A 21,713-nucleotide genomic window follows, 5' to 3' on the forward strand; every position below is an offset into this window, starting at 1 on the left:
CAACCCAGACATCTCCGCAGCGCTGGTCAGAAGCCCCACTCAGGTACTCTGAGTTGCCTTCTGGCAAACCCGTGGCCCTCCAGTAACAAACAGGAGCACAGTGAGCTCCAGAAAGACAGCTGAGGTGTATGAACGAGGATCCACCCAACACAACAGCCCGTTGGCCGATCTGTCCTCCTACCACTGAGTACAATGGAACAAAGGCAGATATAACGAGATACCGAAGTCTGCTCGTAACGCCGGGCACCGTCCTGACCACAGCAGGTCTGCACGTCGACAGGGCGCTGCGGACGCCTCCCTTTCCTGAACTCTGCCGTACCGCACCCACATAAGCGGTTCCGAGACCCCGCTTTAAAGCTGGGCGCAGCCAACGGGAGGCAATACCACCCGCGGCTCGGGAGAACCGAGACCGGCTCCCGCACCCCGACCCTCCCGCCATCCGCCGTACGCCCAGATGAAGCGCAGTGCTGCCCGCGCCCACCCTGGGGCCGGCGGAGCAGGCCGACACCGGGCGCGGCAACTCCCGCCCCGGCGGCGCCCCGAAAGCCGGCCCTCACGCAAGGCCACCGACCAGCGGGAGGACCAGGGCCGGGCCGGCCGAAGGCCACCGCTCACAGATTGGCGGCAGGTGCCCGCCCAACGCCCCGGCCCGCAGGAGGGCGGCCGCCCGCCCGTCGCTCCCGCAGGTGCCCGTCCGCCCGCCGCTCACCCGGCCTCCCGCATGACGTTGCCGTCGCCGCAGTCGCAGGCGCCCCCCGCCTGACTCCGGAACATGTTGTAGTCGTGCCCGGCGTGCTCGCCCTGGTGGAAGCACTCAGCGCACAGGCTCATGCAGGGCGAGATCCCGCAGGTCCGGCAGCGGTAGGCCACGAAGTTGGCCGTCCACACAAGGCCGCACAGCGTGGCCGGGTCGTAGGCCCGCACGGCTTGCACGAAGCCGTCCCAGGGCTCCCCGCCCGACAGCAGGCAGCGGCACCACTCCAGCGCCTCGCCCGCCGCCTCGCCGCCGCCCGAGCCCGCCGCCGGGGCCAGCACCCGCTCCAGCAGCGCCCGCAACTCGCCGGCCGCCGCCGCACCGTTCTCGCCGCCCAGCGCCTCCTTCAGCCGCGTCGCCGTCGCTCGCTTATCCCGGCCGCTGGCGCCGGTCCCCGCCATGATGCGGAACCGAGGGGCCGTTACGGCCGCGCCGGACTCCCGGCTCTGGGGCACCCCTCACCGCCCTCCTCTCCTTTCCTCCTCTCTCCTCTCCTCCCCTCCCTCCCGGTGGCGCCTCCCTCTCGCGATACCGGGGAACGGCTCTCCCCTCCTTCGCCATCCGCCCCTCCCCTTCCTCTGCCTTCCCCGCCCGACGCGGTCCCGGCAGCGCGCAGGTTCGCTGCCGGCGGCGCCGGGAGCGAGAGAGCCGGAGTGGGGGTACGGCCGTACCTGTAGGCCGCAAGAGAGCCGGGAGGGCGGCCGGACGGGCAGGAGAGGGACCGGGGCCGGGGCTCGGCACTTGGTGCTGGGTGCCCATCGCTGGGAGCGGAGCCCCGCGCTGAGGTGGGCGGCGCGTGGCGGGAATGGGGGCGCCTGGCGCTGTCCGGCCCCGCGCTGTCCGCCTGCAGGGGCCCAGCTGTCAGCTATCAGCTGCCGCGGGGGGCTTTAAGGTTAGAACTGATCAATATAGTGATGCTTTGTATTTTTCTTAGCTAGAATCATAGGAGAGTGGGAAAGGACACATGAGGATCGAGTCCCAGCGGAAACATGAAGAAATTAAAGCTCAAAGAACTGGAAAGCTGCCTGCAGCAGGTCGATACTTTTGAAAGTCCAAAAGTGCTCCTTGAGCAGTACCCGACAAGACCCCACATCGCAGGTAAGGTTCACTCCGTGCTCTCCTAACACGTCCCATTTACCGCTTCTTCCTAAGGCTGTCGTATCTCCCACTGTACTCATTTACAGCTTTCACCACAGAAGTAGTTGACAAATTTTATCTAACAGGAAGATGGATCCATTAATTTTTAATTATGTTAACTTATTAGAAGTAAACTGATAATTTACAATCCCAAATTAGTGTTAGTGGATTTAAAAGATATGTTGTGATAGAAGCATCTTAGCCCGTAAGTGGAAGCTGGAATGGTCATATTTCATGACATACAAAAGCAGTACTGCAAGTACAGACACTCACCTCTACCATAATTGTGAACTTTTCCACTATCTTAAAAGTTTGGAAGTTTCTGTTGATTTTCCTCCCCAGAAAATTAGGGGCATACCTTTTCCACAAATTTAAAAGTTCCCTAATCTTTATGAATTATACTCACCAGACCAAAAATACTGTTTGTTTTTTTTTTTATTATCTGGAAAAAAAAAAGTCTCATTTTCACATAAAAATGAAAATGAGGATTACAGACAATGAAAACATGGGGTTAATTTTGCATGATAAGAGACATTCAGTTCAGAGTTTTCTGAAGGCAGAAGAAAGTAATTTCATTAACTGGATGTATATTTGGAATTACTGATGGTATTTCTTTCTCTCCTCAGCGTGTATGCTGTACACAATTCACAATACTTTTGATGATATTGAAAACAAAACAGTTGCAGATTTAGGATGTGGCTGTGGCATGCTCAGCATTGGAAGTGCAATGTTGGGAGCAGGGTAAGTATTTCAGTACTAAGTATTTTTTCTAGTACAGAATAGGAGAAAATAAAATCATAACACAGCAGTGCTGAACAAATCATAGGCACTTATCTGGTGCCTATTTGTGCTATTTAACATGTTTCTATGGTCAGTAGCCTCTCAAATAGTGGAAGAAACAGACAGTTGCCATGAAAGAAACAATAACATTTGTTTTCTCCTGAAGCTGAATGAACACATGGAACTTCTCTCACAAACCTTAAAAGGATACTTGGAAAAAGCAACAGCTACTCTCATTTCTATAAGCACTGAACTTGTAATTGCATGCCTTTTTCTGAGTTAATACAAGTTTCACGCTGCTCCTTTTCAAAACTTTGCTACAGAATTGGAACAGTTTTTATTTTGCAGACTAATTGGTTGTTTTTGTGTGTTTTTTTGTTTTGTTTTAAAAATAGATTGTGTGTGGGGTTTGACATAGATGCAGAAGCATTGGAAATATTCAACAGCAACCTTGAAGACTTTGAGCTCACAAACGTTGATGTGGTTCAGTGTGATGTCTCCTCTTTACCAGACAGCATGTCAGAGACTTTTGACACGGTTATCATGAATCCTCCTTTTGGTACCAAACATAATAAAGGTTTGTAATTCTGAAAGTCAGTCAGATGCAATTAGGAACAAAGTATCAGGGGAGATACTTTTAATGAAATCTCTCTTGCAATATGGGACAATGTTTTGCTGTCCTGAAATCAGTTTTTTTTTAAGTAGAGGTCAACCACTCCAGTGTTACAGCTAAAAATCACTAGGTTTCGAACACACAACACTATTTCATATCCCTTATTTTTTTTATTAAATACAGTTGGCAAAGTTGCAGAAATGCTTTCTATAATGTATTCACTGCTGTTTCTCAAATAGCTATTGCTTCAGAAAAATTGAAGCATGAAACAGTTCTGTAAATTCTCTTAAACTTGCATTTAGCAATTCTGATTTCAGCACTTTTCCAGGAATGGATATGATCTTTCTGAAAACCGCTTTACAAATGGCAAAAACAGCTGTCTATTCCCTTCACAAGACTTCAACACGGCAGGTAGGTCCTTCCTGTTAATAGAGTGAGCATTAAACAAACAATTAAGTAGCTGATAATTTGTCATACTGTCTTTAGCTTCTTTGATTTGTTCAATGGCTTGTGCCCATTTTGAGTGAATACTGATATCAAAGACTGTGATTTTGCATACGTGGAGATAAGTACATCTAATGTTTTAGGTTGAAAAACAGGAGCATTGGAGACTTCCTAAATTCATACAGGTGTGTTGATATTCATAGAACTCTGTAAAAATCAGCCTTTAAAGACAGCTCTGTTTAACACTGCAGCATGTTCAAAAGAAAGCAGATGAATGGGAAGTGAAGATGGAAGTCATAGCAGGTAAGATTAATTTCTTATTAAAAGTATTTTCTTGGAGGCTAACAGCTGTAAGACAATACAAACTTAACATCTAGAGGGAAATTTAAGTATGATTTAAGACTAAAAATGACGCAAGTGTTTTTTAACCTTTTATTTAAAAAAAAAAATTGCAGAGTTTTATTTCTTCCTGGACTAGCTTTTGTCTTCAGGCAGAAATTACCCATCTTTCTGCTTAAGAAGGAATAACATAACCAAAAAAGTGAATTCTTAAATGAGATATCATCCTGCCATTGCAGCCAACCAAATATTTTGGGCAGTTCAGTTATTCTCCTGATCTTTAAGTATCATAAGCTATATGGTTTATAGTCATACAACTTACTTAAGACATGGAGTTGCATAAGTGCATAAGATGCATTTCTGCTTCTCAGCTGTCCACTTATGTCTGATATAGGCAGATTAAATTTTCAGTCCTAATTAGTGAAGAAATCTAGCATAGAGGTCAAAACTATTATCCAGTCAAGGCTCAGAGGTGGGCAAGAGACACAACAGAGCATAGATATAGGGTGTAAGTTAATAAACTTACAACTTACTTACAATAATCATTGTAGAGTAACTTTTTTTTATACTGTTCACAGAACTTAGATATGACCTACCAGCATCATACAAGTTCCATAAGAAGAAATCAGTAAGTATAAAACCTAACCCAACTGAGAATAAAGTATCTTGTATTAGGGCAACTGAATTCCACTGAAAGAACCTAAGTTTTATGGTCACATCTACTGGATGATTCATAGCATTTGAGAAAAGTTTCTTATGATAGCAGTAAGTTCCATTGCAGTTAATACTTAGTGGTTGAACAGAGGGATCAGTAATGAGCAGTTTTCAGTTCTGAATTTATTGGTAGCTACTATGTAATATCACTTTGAGATTATGAAGTCTGTGGCACCTTTTACATTTGAATGGGATGCCAGAGAATTTGAGAGCACTGACAGTATAAACAAAACTATACATACAAAAGAGTTTTCCAGAGTGGCATCTTAAGAATAAGCATGCTGCTTTAACAACAAGTTGTAACCCAATGAAATGAAGGTCTCTTCTCGTTATAGGTTGACATTGAAGTGGATTTCATTAGATTTTCTACCAGAAACTCCTGAACTGAAGCATGTCTTTAAAACCTATTTAAAATGAACTAATAAAAACAATGGTATTTTTACTTTAGTATTACTGAGCTCCGTCTCCATTTTCTGTTTTCAGTTGTTTTGGTGCAGATTCTTCTTTTTCTGTTTCTTCTAGCGGTCTCTTCTTAGGACTTACTGGTTCTGCAAAATTGAATACATAGTCAGTTATGGTAAAGGAAAGCCTTTCCACTACCTCAAATCTTTTGGAAAAAAACAAAACAAAACTTAAATTACTCTTAAATGTTCATATATGTTTGCCCAAGCTTGGGTCCTAGATTGATCCTCAGCGTGTGGCTATGATAGATGGTTTGCTTATTATGCGACTTTGAATTTCTATGCATTCTTAAATAATGAATGCATTCCTTGTTGTCCTGGTTTCAAGTAGGACAGAGGTTGATTTTGTTGACAGTGTCTGGTATGAATCTGTGTTTTGGCTTTAGGAGAACAATGTTTATAACAAATTTTAGTTGCTGTTGAGCAGTGCTGCGTAGAGCCAAGGTCATTTTAGCTTCTTGTACTCCCTGCCAGTAAGGGACTGGAGCAGTACAGAGAGCTGGGAGGGGACAGAACCAGGACAGCTGACCTAAACTGGCGAAAGGGATGTTCTATACCCCATAACATCATAGAGAACAACTGAACTGGAGGAGTTGGCCAGGGGTGTCACTGCTTAGGAACCATCTGGGCATCAGGCCAGGTGGTGAGTGCATTCTGCATCACTTGTTTTTTAAGTACGTATGTATTGTTATCATTACTATTTCTGTCTCAGTAAACAGCTTTTTTTACTTTAAAATCTCAACAAGTTGTGGTGTCCGCCCTCCAATTCCTGCCTGCATCCTACAGTGGAAGGGGGAATTAGCAAACAGCTGTGTGGTGTTTAGCTTTCTGCAAGGTTAAATCACAACATCTGTAGAAGTTCTACCACTAGGGCAGGTAAGAAGATGACAGAATGAAATCTAAGAGGTGTAGGGTTGAATGGTTGTGTTTTGTTCGTTTTTGTTCTTTGTTTTTAAAGCAGGTCACATCTAAACAACAGAAAACTTAGCTTTCACCTTCTCTGAGCCCCATACCACTATCCAGAACTACTGGACTTGATATGCCTCAAGATGCTGGGGGTGGGAATGGAGAGAGTGGCAGTAGTTGATGATAACCACCATACTCAGTGCAGAATGCCTTGAATAGTCTTGCAGTACAACCTCAGCATCTAGTAAATGTTTTAATACTTTTTTTTGTGTGTGTGTTTTGGACAATTCTAACTTTTGAAAAGAGTTGAGCAGAGGACCTTAATTGTTACTTTACTAGTACTGACAAAGGACAACAACTGAAGTACTACAGCATAGGACCAAACCAGAAAAAATTTTAGAAAACAAAAAATTGTCCATTAACAAGCCCCCTGCAATAAAGAAGGTGCATCCCATGCAGAATAGTATACCTGTTTTATTATCATCTTCGCCTTCTTCCTCATTCTCAAACTTTATTTTCTTGCCCTGAAACTGTACCTTCCCTTTGTGTGCACCTTGAGGTATCTTCCCCCCTCTTCCTTTAAGTTTGCGTCCTGTTGGGATAAGATGACAGGAATTTGGTATCATTCGTCTTTTAATTGACAAGCTTAAAATTATGCTTTACAGTTAGTGATTATTTTCTGATAATAAAATTGTGAATACATAACACCACTCCTAGAACATTCTAAATACTTCAACCAGTCAGAGAGGACCTTTTCCTTTCTGTTTCAGCAATTCCTGCTGATCTTCTAGTATTTTTTTCAGAGCTTCTTTCTCTGCATCTCCTTCTAGCAATTCCCAAGTAACATCTTTGTTCCGAAGCTGTAAGTTTCCATTATGTGCTTCCTTAGCTTTTTCCAGAGCTTCTTTTGCAGCATCCTTAAATAGGATGATTCCCTTAAAAAGAAAAAATAGTATTTGCATTTGAATTTTATCATGAGAACACTCAACTTGAACCATGAACATATCCTGCTATGTACCTCAGCAAGTTCAGTGTTTGCATGGTGTGAAATATCTAGACTGAAGCAAAACCCTCAAGCTGTTATAACAAACACTCTCACTCCCAGGTTTCAACTCATCAGCTGAGGAGGCTGGAATCTCTACTCATCCTTTTGAAAGAATTTAAGCAAATGATTTTATTCTCTAAATATTCTGCAGTTGCACAAGTCAAATAGAAAAAAACAATTACTTGATATAAAAGCATATGCATTTAATGATTCAGTTTCAAACTAGTATGAAGATCTTAACTGCATGTCCAAAGTTATACTGACCTCCTTTGCACCTCTTACAAAGTGTATCCATTTGATTTCTCCATGATCAGAAAATACTGCATGGAGATCTTCTCTGCATGTTTGATCATCTAAATCACCAGAAAACTTCAAAAGACATCCTGTCTTTTCTTCTAGAGATTTCTTTAAAAAAAAAAAAAAAATTATTGAAAAGCCAAGCTTTGAATATATTTTTCCATCCTTCTAGCGTAACATTAAAACATGCTAACAATAAATAAGCAACTGAAGTCAGCCTTCTTAATACCACAAGTAAGCAAAGCATCCTTGCTATGTATTTATGCTGATGTCCAAGTCTCCTACAGTTCCACTCAGACATTTTTAAAATCACTTTTTCTTTCTTTGCTTACTGATTCATTTATGCGTAAGTTGGGAATCCTTTCCATACGATATTTATGCTCTTGAAATTTTGAAAAAGTTCCAAGGGCTGAGAACTCAGGTTGAAAATGTACATAACAGAGATTATGTCCCTACAAGGCTCTTTAATTAGGAGAAGAAAATGGAAGAAAACGATCATCTAATTGATGCATTTAGGATCCTGTCTAAGCAGCTAAACGTACCTACTAATTCAAATCCAGGATATGAGCCTTTAAGCAAAATCAGTCTCCTGAAAATAAGATGCAATACCATGACAAAAGGAAGTCTTACTGTAGGTTAGTTTGTGGAAGTTCATCTCAGCTTTTAAGAACGTGATCTATTATAGAATGTAAAGGTGTGACTATCCCCCACCTTAGCTTTACAACATGCAGCTGCAACAAGACTGTTATTGAAAATCCATGAAAAAACAGTTTTCAAGTACAGACATAAGAAATTCATACCATCTCAGCATCTGCTGCTTGTTTCTGTTTTTCTTCTTTTTCCCTGTAGAGAAGTTAAGATTAGGTAAGAGGCGGTTCTTGTATGGTCAGGTGATCAAAACCAGGCATTTCTGCTGATAAGGACTTACTGTTTAGCTCTTGCTTTGGCCTCTACTTTGTTTTGTTTCCTTTCTTCATTCTTCTTTGTACAATACTCTTCCCTTCAATAGAATGTAAATTTTGTTAATACTACTTAGATTATTCCACTGTAGTTACTTTACAAGACAGTCCCAACTGTTAATTGGCTACTTCTGTCTTTAGCAATCAAAATACTCATCTCCAAAGTAAGTGACAAAGTGACAAAGACATCTGTGTTATCGATTCTGTAAAGCAGTACAGAAACTTCAATCCACCCTTGACCACTCTTACTAGCTCATGCATCAGGTAGGTGGACTTACTTGAAAAGCACTATCAGCTCTGTGTCTTTGTACTTTTGGTTTGGGATTTCTGTGAACTTCTTGGCAGATTCAACACTATCAAACACTGCAAATATTGACCCCTGTTGAGTAAGATATATTCAATTTTAGAATAATTTAACAAAATGTACTCTGCAAGGCATCCCTGCCCCAGGTCTAACTGTTCATTGCAAGAGCTACCTTGAATGTTTTCTGCAGTGTTCTCCTCATTTGAATGTTTTCAACTGGACCTTTATCCTCCAGCCATTCTTTGATATCATCGAGAGTTGCATCTAATGGAAAGCCTTTCTGTAAAACAGCACAAAGCTTCAATTGCATGCAACAAACTGTAATACCTCATCAGAAATAACTCCCTGACTATCCACTATGAGTTAACTCAAGTTGACTTTGGTTAGATGCTTTTCAGTCAAAGCCACCCAGAATAGCTCAGAGCAAAGGAAGAAGCTTACTTACAACATATACTGATCTGTTTTTAATTGCAGCCTTGTACTGGTCATTTAATTCAGGAAGGGGTTTATTTGGAGATCTTCTGATTTTAGTTTTGTCTTCATTTATTTCCATTAGACCAGTCTTGGATTTTCTTAGTGCTTCTACTATAACACCAAAGTCTTTTGAAAGGCGACTTAATCTATCAAGTAAGGAGACACAGATTATGAAACATACACAGGGCAAAGCTGAAGCCAAATGTTGAAACAGCAAGAGGAAATGCATGTGCAGAACAGACACATTTGGCCACCAAAACAGATTTTAGTAGCTGAAAATTACCCTTCTGTCCAAATTAGATGTGCTTTGCTTTACCTGTTGAATTTGATCATTACTTCCAAAGGCACCCAACCATCATCTAATTTGATCTGTTCCTTTAGGAACTTATCTCTTGGTAGGTTGTGATTGCCAAAATAGTACTGCAAAAAAAAAAAAAAAGATTTGTTTTGGAATGTTCACACTTCAAAATCTCTTTTCCATTAGACAGTTTACAGCAGTGAATGGAAGTGTTCAAAATTCTAGTTGTTATTTTTATTGGAATTCTCATATTACTACTTCCTGCTTTAATGTGACACTTCCAAAAGTAAATCATAATAGCAAATTATGCAGCATGCTAATATTTTGAACAGCACAGATTCCCAAACAGGATTTTTCCCCCCACAATTAAGCCATACTGAATTAAAATGCAACTTCCTATTTGCATGCAAAGAATAACCCCAACAAACACAATAATAAATTGTTTACTGATGCACAACTTCCCATTAGCCAAGTCCCTACCCATTAAGGTCTCCAAAAATTACATCTCAGTTCAGGTCCCAAACTATAAATTGAACTTACCTCAATTTGCTGACAGATTTTGCTTTCCAAGATAGACATGTTTTCACCATCTCCATTTTCAGCCATTTTCACCAGCTGTGTTGAAGAGAAATCAGAGCAAAGTCACTAAATACTAGTTACCAACTTCTACAGAGCTTTTTCTGTAGTGCTGCATTTAATTGCAGCCTCTACAAGATCTTCAGCCGCCTTTATTTTTGTGAATCAGCTCTAAATGTGACCACAGAACTTCCAGGTGGAAACTGGAACAATTAACAAACACATAAAATACTTCAGTATTTCACTTTTTTGGCATTCTACATTCAAGATTGAAATTTTATTTACCTTTTTTCTAGTCACAGATCCACAGCAATAGATTTGAGCCAATAACAACTAACATTTATCAAATCAAACCCAAGGCCTCACTGCCAGGCAAAACATCTGTAACAAGGTTTGTTTAATATTCCCAGTAAGTATAACCACTTCTCAAGGAAAGAATGAGGAAAAATGCAGGTTTGTAAAGGTGTCAGAAGTCAGTCTGAATTCAGCTTTAAAAAGGGAAGCACAGATTTTGACTTTCTCCCTTTGGGCTCTTATTATACTCATCAAACCCAGCTGCAGAAGATGAAGCAGATTCATGGCCTTCAGTTTCCCCAGTTCAGTCAGTGAACATCAGGACTACAGGTGAAGATGGGTTTGCATTCCAGTCTTGCACATCCTAGTCTCCACTACTGTGCTTCCACCTGTACCTAAACACTAGGACACTTTCAAAAGCATGATTTTACCAAGTATTAATCAACAGCCACACTCAAAGCGCCATCCATTCATCTATAAAGCACTCTGCAGAAACTCAGGCCACAACCTGCTGGCTCACAGTTGCAGTCACTTCAGAGATGTCCCACAGCAGCCAGCCCAATTCCAGCAAACCAATCAGTTCACCACCTTACTCAGGTGCTGCTGTCATCATTACACTCCCCCATGCTGTTGTCCCTGGCACCTGACTCCCAAATAAGTTTCTGATATAACCTAACTTTGTTGAATTTATTGTCAGCCTACAGAATAGACTCAGCTTTTTCCCCTGGATCAATTAATGAACCACACATTGTGTGCCTCTGCAGCACCTTATCCAAGGAAGGCCACCCACTGAAGAACTGTTCCACTTGTTTCATTTTATCACTAACTTGTTGCAGATTCTCAGAGACATAGTGACAGGGCTGGTGGGGCTGGGAGAACAATAGACCATGAAAACCAGGAACGCCTTTCTGTCTGGGAAGGTGACTCTGCACACATTGCTATGGCTCTTCTCCAACATGGCTGATTTTGTTAAGCGCTACGCAATCTTTTAAGTGAACCACTGGCCTGTAGGTGCTTTTCACAATGCAGCCTACTAGGAGCTGTGGAAAATGTTACTGTCTTGCATATTCTGTGGGAAAAAGTAATATGATAGACTTTAACTATGTATCTTTTTTAAAGAAACCCCAGCGCAAAGAGAGAATGTGCAGCTCTACCTGCACTGAACTGAGGAGAGGAACCGTGCACCACCAGCTCACAGCTGGCAGCGGCCAGCGGGACAGCAAGAAAGGGCCAGGCGGAGGCAGCTGCTATGAAATCCTCTCAGAGGTGAGATGCAGCCAGGCTACACCAGCCCGGACCTTCAGCTCCTCTTGTTGTTTAGTTTTACAGTACCAAATGGTACTCTTCATACAAGTCTCTGTTAAAATAAGATCAGGGGTCCTTTAGGCCACTAGGCAGTGCTGCCCAGATGAGGAATGAGCAGAGGCAGCATCTGAGGTGATAGGGTGCAGAAGTGCTCAGTAAAGCCAGCTGTTATGCTTCAGTTTTGTCATTTAGAGAGAACTCCCATTTCAGTCTGCTGGGCACAGCCTGGCTCTTGTAACCCCCCAAGAAACTCCCCTTCCGAACCACACAGGCACTCATGTTTTTAGCACTGAGTACTGCAGAGGCAATTAAAAAATGCTGCGGTAGGAGTGCCCTGCAGCGTTATGGAAAAACGGGCCCTCGCCTTCACGCGGTCCCTCCCGTCCTTTACGGCCCCGCCGCAGCCCGGCCGCCCGCTCTGGGAGCCCAGCGCCCGCAGCGCGCTTTGCGCAGAGGCCCCGCTCCGCTGCCAAGAGGGGTAGAGCAAATCCTACCTCCTCGATAGCGCTTCGGGGCAGAAAAACATCCCGTAAGGAAGCTTAAAGCAACGGAGGACTACGGCAAGCCCTTGAGATGAAGCCTCACAACCGGGAAAGTTCTCCTCCTGGGCCCGGCATCTAAGCCGGCAGCGCCAGAGGCCGCTCCGCCCGCCGCACACAAGGACCGCCGCAGCAGCGCGCGAGAGCAGGACGGGCGCGAGGTAGAATTCGTCGTGCCGAGCAATAGGTATGAGAAGTACCGACCCCACCGCGAGCCCGCCGATTCGCTCCCGGGCCGGCCCACAGGGCACGGCCGTGCCGCCCGCCACGTGCCGACACCCGAGGGCACGCAGGGGCGCGGCGCGGGACGCCGACAAGCAGCGGGCAGCGCGCGCCCAGCGCGGCGGATGCGGGCGGCGACACCATCCGCCCGGCCCCGCGCTCCCGGCCTCCGATACCGAACGGCCCGGCAACGAGAAGCGCGGCCCGGAACGGCCGGCAGCCCCGGCCTCCTCGCGCGGCCCCCGTCGCCCGCCCGCCCGGAGCCGTCCCCGCGCGAAGCCGCCCGCACGCTCACCTGCGCCGCTCGGCCCGGCTCAGACCGCGCGCGGCACTACTCCGCCGCTTGAAAGGCTGCAGGCTGCGCCGCGTGCCCAGCAGCCACCGCCGCCCTCACGTGGGTGCCGCTTCCGGGGTGGGGCCGCCGCCGGAAATGGCGCCCGGGGGGCGGGGCCTAGACCGTCATAGCTGCGGTTATTAGAAATTGTAGGCGTTCGTTCGAATATGTTTGTGTTGAAGATGGTAACGGTGCTACAAATACTGGCGTCACGTGGATAAAAGCTTTAATAAATCGCAGCGAATTCATCGATTCAGCTTACGTACCGTTCCTTCAGTTCGCCAATGAAACAATCAAACGATCGCCGCCCCCGGACAGGGCCAGGAGCGCAATGGCCGCCCGCGTGCAGCTCACCGCTACAACGGGCCAGGGGCTGAGGAGCCCGTTCAACAGGCAGCGCAGGTTACCGTACAAAAAACAGCACCAGTAACAATAAAGTCCTTGAACTTTTACTCTCTGTTCGACGCATTCAGAAATCCCTAAGCCCTGAGGGCTTGTCAGAAGTCACGGCAGATGCCGCACCGCTCTCCCAGCCCCGAGGTTCCCCTCGCAGCAGCAGGACGGGGCCCCAGCGCCGCGCTGCAGCCCCACAACCGCCCCGTCTTTCCCCAGAGCTAACACGCCGAGTCTGGGAGCTGACGGAACGATGCTGGCAGGCACTGCCGCTCCCGGCCTGGCTCCTAACCCCGCACTGGGCTGCAGCTCACAGGGGTGGGAGGTGGAGCCTAAGAACGTCGAGGCCAGCTATAAGCAGCTGCTCCCATCATTGTGTTTTCCAATACGAAAACACGGAGCTTTCCCCTGAACACATACACGGGTTGGCCTGCAGTTCTGCTTGCTGCAGAGATCACCTTCAGCTGTTGTGGTGTCCTTTACAGCCCCACCAGAGTGTTAATGACGCTCTGCTGTGGCCATTTCCAGGGGAATCAAATTGCCTTTAGCTCTTCTGCTGTCTTGCTTGGCTTGTGTACATCAAGCAACAGCAGAGCTCAGTTCCTCGAACAACTTTACATTCTAGAGTCTGTAAAGAAATTAATCTGGACCCTTCAGTAGCTGGGCAGATAACAAAATAGAACAGTGAACCCATGAGCTTCTGACACAGCATCAAACCAAGAGCTATGCACACATCACAGGGTTCCATGTCAATGCTCAGAGTTGTGTGCAAACTGCTACAAGCAAATGCAGGGGAGGAACAGTAAAAAATGTCAAATAATAAAAATGTTCAAAATATTTATGATTAGGAAAAAAAAATGCAGTGAACTCAAAGTTCTCCTCCTTCTCATACCTGACAAATCCAATAAAACCCGAGCTTCTTTCCAAGAAGAAAGGGCAGGGAGTTTCCATCACAGCATGTCACAGCCCCACACTGTTCCTCCCTCCTGTACCAGCAGCTGGCAGCTGTTTCTGCTGTCATTCTGTAAGCAGGACTGCAGGGCCTGTGCAGGCTAACCCAGCCTTGCTCTGATAGGATCACTTGTGTCAGACTGCATGCAGTCCCGCAGCAGCAGGGGGACTCTGGACCATTCGGTCCCACTCCACCTTCCATTCTAGGAGAACATGTGTTAAATATCAAAAACAGTTATCATAGTAAGGCTTTTCTCTCAGTATAAAACATACAGCAATCAACAACAGCTGCAAAGCAGTCCAAAATCCCACTACAACACCATGAAGCTGGCATACAGTTTCTGTTTGCATACCTGGGCTACCAGGTGGTATTTCTTCCCCCTTTCTCTGTGCGTATTCTTCTTCACTCTGGCATCTGAAGGTGGATTTAGAGATGCCCTGCAGCTGCCTGCAGTTCCTGGATGTGTAACACTACTCTCCAAGTGATATCACTGTGTATGTCTCACACATCAAATCTGTGGCAATGAGCCATTCCTACATCTATCTTCAGAGTATCAAAGATTATATCCTAAGCCCGCTGCTCCACAGAAAGGCAAAATACGTTGGTTTTGCTCACCTTAGCATCAAGTTAGTTCTATCCAGTGATTGGTAAAAATAAATTTGTTTTTCACTGTAGTTCTGATGTACAAAGCTGTACAAAGTATTATTAGAGTCATTTGAAAGTTTCCATGACAGAGAAAACATGGAAATATTTTCCCCATATTTACCCTTCTGAATTATTTAAAACAAATTGTACAGTCCTTAACGAATGTGCACTAAGAGATTGTGTTAGTTATCTCGTTCATGAGGTAATCAGTACCATTAGGAATATCATATCTCTTTTCTTCATCAGTGCTATGAAAATCTAATGCTTACACATTATACACACAGACACAGCCATGTGAACGCATGGCGCTGGGAAGGTTGCCTACTGCTTCCCATGTGTTTAGTTCAGGGTTAAATTTCTCAATACTCTGCAGATACGTTCCTTTGGAATAGGAATATCCTCCTGTCACATAGATGCACCCGTTCATCACCACTGCGCCACACTCCATTCTCCGTTCCAACATGTGAGCCATCTGCTTCCACTCGTCCTGCTCTGGGTCATAGCAGTCTGTGATCGTGGTCTGTCCACCCACAAAATAGATCTTGTTTTGTAATGTGATTGAACACAGTCCATATTCTTCAGGAAGAAAGGAACACAGTTCAACTCAGCACGATAACATTAACTGACACAACAGGCACGGGGCACACAGAGGTCAGCTGAGGGTCCTCAGTGAGCTGAGGGGACACCTCAAGGATTTCTGCTACCCATAGTCAGAGCAAGCCCAAGGTGTTACAGAGCACACATAGGAAAGCAGCAGTATGCACTGATAATCTCTTTAGAAACTTACTGTTACCAAGTGTAGGAAATAAAGAAAATCCTTTTAAAAAGCATACAAAAGATCTTTGCCAAATGTCCATGAACAAACAGATTTTATGGAAAGCTAGCTTGCTATCATACTTAATAAATTGTAGCCACTCCTTAGCCAAATGTTTATGGAGTGATTTCCATACAACATATGCTTGTGAGAAGGGCTTTCCCCTGGTAAATGGTCAAGCATCCACTCTGGACATCACTGCCCTACCAGATATCTTCCTTTCAGTCAGAACACTCAAGGGGGTTTAAAGGCCCCCAGTTTGGAACAAAAACATCACACTACAGAGCTTGTTGTTTACCTGGATGTGGACTTGTGGTGATGATGCTCCACTCATTGCTACCCGAATGGTATCTCTGGATCTTATCATAGGTGCAGCTTCCCCTGTAGCCATAATGACCGCCGGTTACGTAGATGACTTCGTGGAGGACACAGGCGGTGGCGTTCCCAACACCTGCACAGTACAACAGTCACAACACACCTTCAGACCACACACAGCACCCAACGGCACTTCCATCAATAACCTCAATTTAAATAGCTTGTTAATTAGTGTTTTAGGATGAAATTATGCTAGCAAGTATTTAAATTAATGTGAAATTAAATAAACTGCCAAGACATCTTATTTTAGCAGGATAAGTCATGAACAATTAAATAAAATTGCAGTAACTGACATGTATTGCACGTTACATGGCCACAAAGAAAAATCACAATTTTTATGCATCACTAAGGGCACGGTAACACTGGTTTTGGAACAGGGAATTACTTCCACTAGGTTTAACTCATTTTTAAGTGTCACGTATGTGGCAAGGACAAAATCAATGGAAGCTGAGATTATGCAGTGTCTCAGGGTATTTTTCCTGATATTTTTAATCTTTCTCTTATTATTAACAATGCTATTATACAAAGAAGGACACAAATGAAATGTAGCTGTGATAGCTCTTTCTCTGGGAGAACAAAACAAAAATAAAACAATGGCTCTGCAAGATAACATGGACAAAAACTAGCATGTTGGTGCGTTTTTAAGCCTCTAAAAAGTTTCACACAGAAAATGGGCCCAAATATCTGCTTGCAGTTTTAGTGTAGCATTCATATTTTTAAATTAAAAATGACTAATAGTAATATTTGTAGGAGATATGTGAACATTGAAGAAACAGTGGAATGAGCACAGTGTTTTTCTCCTGTTAAATACCTCAAAATCTCTGAAAAAAATTACTTTGCAACAATTTACAATCAAATCTTTTAAAATATAGCAAATAGTAAATAATTACATTGAGTTGTAAAAATGTATGATAAGATGTATGATCGTTTATAAGCTTTATAACAAAATAATATCCTATAGTTAGGTTGTTCTCCAAGCGCACGTATTTTCAGCAGGTCACTATTTTGGCTGCTAAAAATAGGTATCTGTGCTTTTCATTATCTTTACTCCAAAGATTTAACTAAGGATCCTGAACTGGTGATACTCTGGAATATAAGAAAGCTGCATGCAAGATGTCTTAAATGAAGATGCACTGATAAATAGACTGTACAGAAAACCATCAGGCCTTATACCAAACTAACACAGTCCCTTTACTGGAGCTCACTTTTTGAGGACCTGCTGAACAGATTCTAATCCCAGGCACTTTTCTAACTTCTTTCCAACTCAAATAGAAATTTATTTCCTGAAGGAAGACAGACTTAAATGGCACTGCCATTGCTTGTTCACTCTGTGCCTGACGGCACAGCCCAGTGTAACCGTCGGATGTTTGTAGCAGCTTGGCCCTCACAGACCTGAACCAAAGCCTCCCAACATCAATGGGACAATCCCTCTGAACTTGACTATGCTCTAGCCCTGAATGTGTCTGTGACACTTCTCAGTGGCAAACACGAGAGGACTGACATTGAGGCTAATGCCACATGAGAGCTTACGTACCTTTGATCATGTTTGCAATAGGAACCCATTTCTTTTTCAAAGGATCATAGAACTCAGCTTCTTGCACTGGAGCTCCCTTCCGGTAGCCACCCAGTGCGTAGATGCAGCCGCTCAGGGATACTGCACAGTGGTAGTATCTTGCATCAAGCATGGGGCAGCCCTCTGCCCACTCATCCTGCTCGCTGTTATATATCCACACAGTATCCAGGGCTTCGATGCTTTCTGTTCTGTAGCCTCCTGTCACATATATGTCTGGCCCCAGGCTTGTGACCCCATAGCTCTCACGAGTGTGATCCGGCATTTCTGCTCCCTGGAGCCACGCATTAGTTAAAGGATCCCAAACGTGCACTTCTGATAAGGGATGCCAATAATATCCTCCAACCACATACATGGTGGCCGTTGGTCTTTTGGAAAGGCCTTTGGGACCAGGGTTTAGGGCACTGCACACGAGGGACCTTATCTTATTATCATTAAGTCGGCATTTTTTTTGCAGGCTTAAAGCTGACCTCAAATACGTGTTATCTAGGTCTAGTTTGATGCAGCTCAGCAGTTCATAGATGTCTTCAATTCTTTCCTCTACATTGTGTGCAACCCACCTAACAACAGCTCCGACAGCCGCCTCTTCTTTCCAGACATTGAGGTTCTCTCTGGAGAGGATGAAAGCCAGCTTCTCCTTGCTAACGTCCAGGAACTCCTCCTGCTTCCACACTTCTTCAAACTGCCACAGCAACATCCTCCGGGACTCTTTTTCCAGTTCCAGGCAATTGTGGTGCTCAGCAAAGGCATGCATCCCAAGGCAGTTGTCAGCATCCAGATGCCTGACTAGAAACTGCTCACAGGCTCTCTTGACTGAGACAAACTGGAGGAGATCAGCCGCCTGCAGCAGGCTTTGCACATTTCTCTTTGTTATTTGGATCTGGGAGGTGTACGCATAATTCACGAGGGCTTCCAGGACGGCGTGGCTCAGCTCGGGAAGCCTGATCTGGTTTTTAGATTTCTCTTTCATATCGGCTGTGAACATGGCTCTGAAATAACAGCTGCAAGACGCCAGGACGACTCTGTGGCAATGCAGCAGGACTCCCGAGGCGGCCTGAAGCGCGATGTCAGTGAATAGCCCGTCTAGGTAGAACGCCCTGAACGCGTCCAGCAGGCACGCAGGGTGCGATGAGTCGCGGTAGGCGAACACGTAGTCCTCCTGCCCAGGCAGGGCCATCGTCACCACTGAACAAAGACACCCGCAGCCCTGGTACTCACCCGGCGGGGGCCCCTCCACAGGGTCAGCAGCCCCCAGCTGAAGGGCGGGGAAACGCCGGCCCGAGTCGCTGCTGCCGCTGCCCCGCAGCTCGACAGCCCCCAGGGAGGGGGGGAAGGCTTATGGCAGCGATGACATACGGCCCCGCGGCTGTCAGCCCTATTAGGGACAGATGCTCCGGGAGCGTCACCAAGCCGGTGGCACACGGCCACACAACAAAGCCAGAGTGCCTCTGACAGCCTGCGAGGAGCAATGTGGAGAAGGGATCCCCTAAAGAGGAGATAAGGTGAGGGAGGGCTGAGCCCTCCTCAGACACCTGAGTGTTTGCAGAGCATAAATGACAGTCACAAACCGTGCTGGCTAATGCACTGTCAAGACTGTGCTGACTCCAACTTTCAGGCAAATCGCCCAGGAAGAAGTTTATATGGCTATCACTGCTTCTGAAAATGAGGTTCACAGTTTCTCTTCTCTGCTGGCACATTTCCAGCGCTACATGTAAATGAAGCACAGCGGGCTTAAGGTGGTTGTGCTCCCCCCAGTGGGAATTGGACCTTCGGACCCGCAGCCGGGCTCTGCCTGCCCTGTCAGTGCCCTCCTGGGCTGAAAGGGCTGTCCAGGACCCCTTCACCAAAGGGAGGCAAGCATTTGCTAGGTTTAGCTAAGTGCCTGCACACCCTAAAAGGAGAAATTAGGAGAGTTCCTGCTCTGCACAGATTAATAAGCTTTTTTTTTCCTTTCTTTCTTCTTTTAATTACCGGTGGTACTTTCTCCTTAGTTCCCACTGAAGTGTGAATTAAAGAAGGAATCTGAGTGGGAAGGTGTATATGGATATCCCACTCCATCCCTCCTCACACAGATTGTGCAATAGGACTCACACTTTCCATTGGCCTTTATGTAATAGCACAAGATGTGAACGAGCTGATCCAAAAATGCCTAGCAAATTCTTCACATATCTTTGTCTTCAGTTTTTTTCAGCCACTTTTGATGTATTGTCAGCCCACAAAATCTGAGTTATGTGGTGTGGTGCAGCCCAAAAATTACTGCAGCCCAGCTGCTCTCACCAGCGGCTGTCCCACAGCTACACTGCTCACTCCTCTTCTTTCTCTGGAGCATTCCCATGTAGGGTCCTGATTCTGTTTATACGTCCCTATGCCAACAAGTTTGTTTTGCTGCTGTTTTTCACTTTCCATTTCACCAGCTGCCTATGGACAAGCAGGAACTTCTCTCAGCTCTTGGCCAGCCTCCTAGCATATAAGGTTAGGGTATAGGATTTCAGCTCAGTACTCCCCATAGTAATTGGTGAGTGGTAGCAGGCCTGTTACCATACAGAAAATTTCCATATATACAAGAGCTTCTCATTACGTATTCTGTAACATCTAAGCACTTCCCCAGAAGTTGACACCTCCCTTCCACAGAGAATGTTGTTTAAACAGCCAGCAGTCATGTCAGTAACAGCCTACACTGAACCAGCGCCCCGTCAAGGATCTGCTCTGCCCTCTCCTTGCCTCTTCTGGCTGCTACCAGCTAAAGCTACCTTCACAATCTGGAGATACTCATCTCCCCCCCTTACACTCAAAAGTGGAAAAGTTTGGTAACTGTGGTGCTACAGAAAAGTGATCTCTTTTATTAAGATGGGAGCAGGGAGGGCAGAGGGGGAAGACCTCATTTATTGCTTAATGGCTTACCCACCGGAATGGAGAAGTTCTTTCTGTCTCCAATATGCACTTTGCCCAGAAAATAGCATCGGCTCTACACTCTACTTGAAGTGATTGGATCATAATTGCAAATCTTTTCAATTAGTTGCTTCATCTCTTCTCATCTCCTGCTTCCTTACTCTTAAAAACAACTAAAAAAAATTATTTCAGTGTGAAGATGAATTTCTTGCTCAAGGAATCAGCAACGGAGAAAACTACAACATGAGGTTTCTAAGGCTAAAAAAATAACAAATGTAAGTGGAAGTGAAAGATGAGTACTTATTTATATACCAGGTGGTTAGGTTTGCACTTTATTTTTTAAATAAGCAGGGAGATCTGGGGACAAACTGAAAGCAAGCTGCTTTACAACCAAGATATGGAAAGCACAATATCTGCAACCCTTAGCAGCATACCTAGAATGAAGGAGATGCACAACTTTGGAGGAAAAAAAAAATAAAAAACCCAACACAAAAAAAACCATGCAATACCACACAAGATTCATCACTTCTCTTTTACAGGCTATAATTCAGCAAACTTAAACAGCTTGAAACCCTTCAGTTAGTCAGACGCTGTCTCTGTGCCCATGCACAACACAACAGGGTAAACTCCCCAGTACAAACATCTCAGACATCTATCAATTACCCATCATTAAAGCCATGCTCCTGAGAACCCATATGTATCACTGGGGACACTTCAGACAACGAACTGTTCAAAGGAACCTTCTGTAATTAGTTAAAATAGATGAAGAGCTAAACGCCAGACTATTTACAAAGCAGTACTCGAAGAAAATCTTCATTTATACATTACTGCCCCTAAAACAGAGGAAACCATTTCTAAAAACACTCAAACAAAAGTGGGTAATAACAACATTAAATGTCAGTAAGAAAATGAAAACAACACCCAAAGACAATGCAGAAGACATCTACATCAACTGCAGACTGCTGAGCCACATATCTGACACTTTCAGCCATATCACTGCAGGCTAGGCAGAATTCTAAGCTTCTAAGGCATATAAAGGCTAAAACAGACAACAGACAACAGCAGACTATAGCACAACTTGGGACCTTCGGGGAGACTGTAGGAAAGAAAACATTTGGCATGAAAACAGATAATTCAACTTTAATGAGACTGAAGTGCCACTGTGTGCACAGTACAAGTCTTATGGTTCATCTCACCACGAGCGAGAAACATGCTCACCGCATGCTCACAAATGATTCCTTATTCAAACACAGGCAAATTTTGTTACACAGTTAGAACAG

General features: G+C 44.8%; 4 protein-coding genes across 15 annotated transcripts in view; 1 reads left to right on the forward strand and 3 right to left on the reverse strand.

Annotated features, from left to right (window-relative positions):
• The window catches only part of UBR3 (ubiquitin protein ligase E3 component n-recognin 3), a 95,844-nt gene extending 94,567 nt beyond the window's left edge, over positions 1 to 1,277 (reverse strand). For all 7 annotated transcript variants that reach the window (XM_085228882.1, XM_085228881.1, XM_085228879.1 and 4 more), the window contains exon 1: positions 710 to 1,277. In XM_085228882.1, the coding sequence (XP_085085008.1) occupies positions 710 to 1,155 (446 nt within the window). In that variant the 5' untranslated portion in view covers positions 1,156 to 1,277. The remainder of the gene's footprint in view (positions 1 to 709) is intronic.
• A 19-nt stretch (positions 1,278 to 1,296) lies between these two features.
• On the forward strand, positions 1,297 to 5,231 carry METTL5 (methyltransferase 5, N6-adenosine). Of its 5 annotated transcripts, XM_010713722.2 has the most exons (8): positions 1,398 to 1,539; positions 1,689 to 1,852; positions 2,518 to 2,632; positions 3,067 to 3,248; positions 3,613 to 3,695; positions 3,980 to 4,031; positions 4,646 to 4,695; positions 5,117 to 5,231. In XM_010713722.2, the coding sequence occupies exons 2-8, from the start codon at positions 1,744 to 1,746 to the stop codon at positions 5,162 to 5,164; spliced, it is 639 nt and encodes a 212-aa protein (XP_010712024.1). In that variant the 5' UTR covers positions 1,398 to 1,539; positions 1,689 to 1,743; the 3' UTR covers positions 5,165 to 5,231. The 5 variants fall into 5 exon arrangements, with proteins under 5 accessions (XP_085085025.1, XP_085085024.1, XP_010712023.1 ...); XM_085228899.1 differs by having other exon boundaries at positions 1,297 to 1,413; positions 1,693 to 1,852; positions 4,646 to 5,231; XM_085228898.1 differs by having other exon boundaries at positions 1,304 to 1,413; positions 4,646 to 5,231.
• On the reverse strand, positions 2,309 to 12,893 carry SSB (small RNA binding exonuclease protection factor La). Of its 2 annotated transcripts, XM_085228893.1 has the most exons (13): positions 12,757 to 12,893; positions 10,066 to 10,140; positions 9,544 to 9,647; positions 9,199 to 9,373; positions 8,926 to 9,033; positions 8,728 to 8,828; positions 8,419 to 8,490; positions 8,291 to 8,333; positions 7,458 to 7,598; positions 6,900 to 7,083; positions 6,618 to 6,740; positions 5,225 to 5,329; positions 2,309 to 3,706 (listed from the first exon to the last, which is right to left on the reverse strand). In XM_085228893.1, the coding sequence occupies exons 2-12, from the start codon at positions 10,129 to 10,131 to the stop codon at positions 5,232 to 5,234; spliced, it is 1,215 nt and encodes a 404-aa protein (XP_085085019.1). In that variant the 5' UTR covers positions 10,132 to 10,140; positions 12,757 to 12,893; the 3' UTR covers positions 2,309 to 3,706; positions 5,225 to 5,231. The 2 variants fall into 2 exon arrangements, with proteins under 2 accessions (XP_085085019.1, XP_085085018.1); XM_085228892.1 differs by lacking the exon at positions 2,309 to 3,706 and having other exon boundaries at positions 4,147 to 5,329.
• Positions 12,894 to 13,233: 340 nt separating this feature from the next.
• Positions 13,234 to 21,406, reverse strand: KLHL23 (kelch like family member 23). The gene is made up of 3 exons (XM_003207570.5): positions 17,509 to 21,406; positions 15,898 to 16,050; positions 13,234 to 15,361 (listed from the first exon to the last, which is right to left on the reverse strand). The coding sequence occupies exons 1-3, from the start codon at positions 18,719 to 18,721 to the stop codon at positions 15,051 to 15,053; spliced, it is 1,677 nt and encodes a 558-aa protein (XP_003207618.1). The 5' UTR covers positions 18,722 to 21,406; the 3' UTR covers positions 13,234 to 15,050.
• Between the last annotated feature and the right edge of the window lie 307 nt (positions 21,407 to 21,713).

This window comes from Meleagris gallopavo, chromosome 7 (genome assembly GCF_905368555.1).
Source record: "Meleagris gallopavo chromosome 7, MGAL_WU_HG_1.1, whole genome shotgun sequence".
In the NCBI taxonomy this organism is placed as follows: domain Eukaryota; kingdom Metazoa; phylum Chordata; class Aves; order Galliformes; family Phasianidae; genus Meleagris; species Meleagris gallopavo.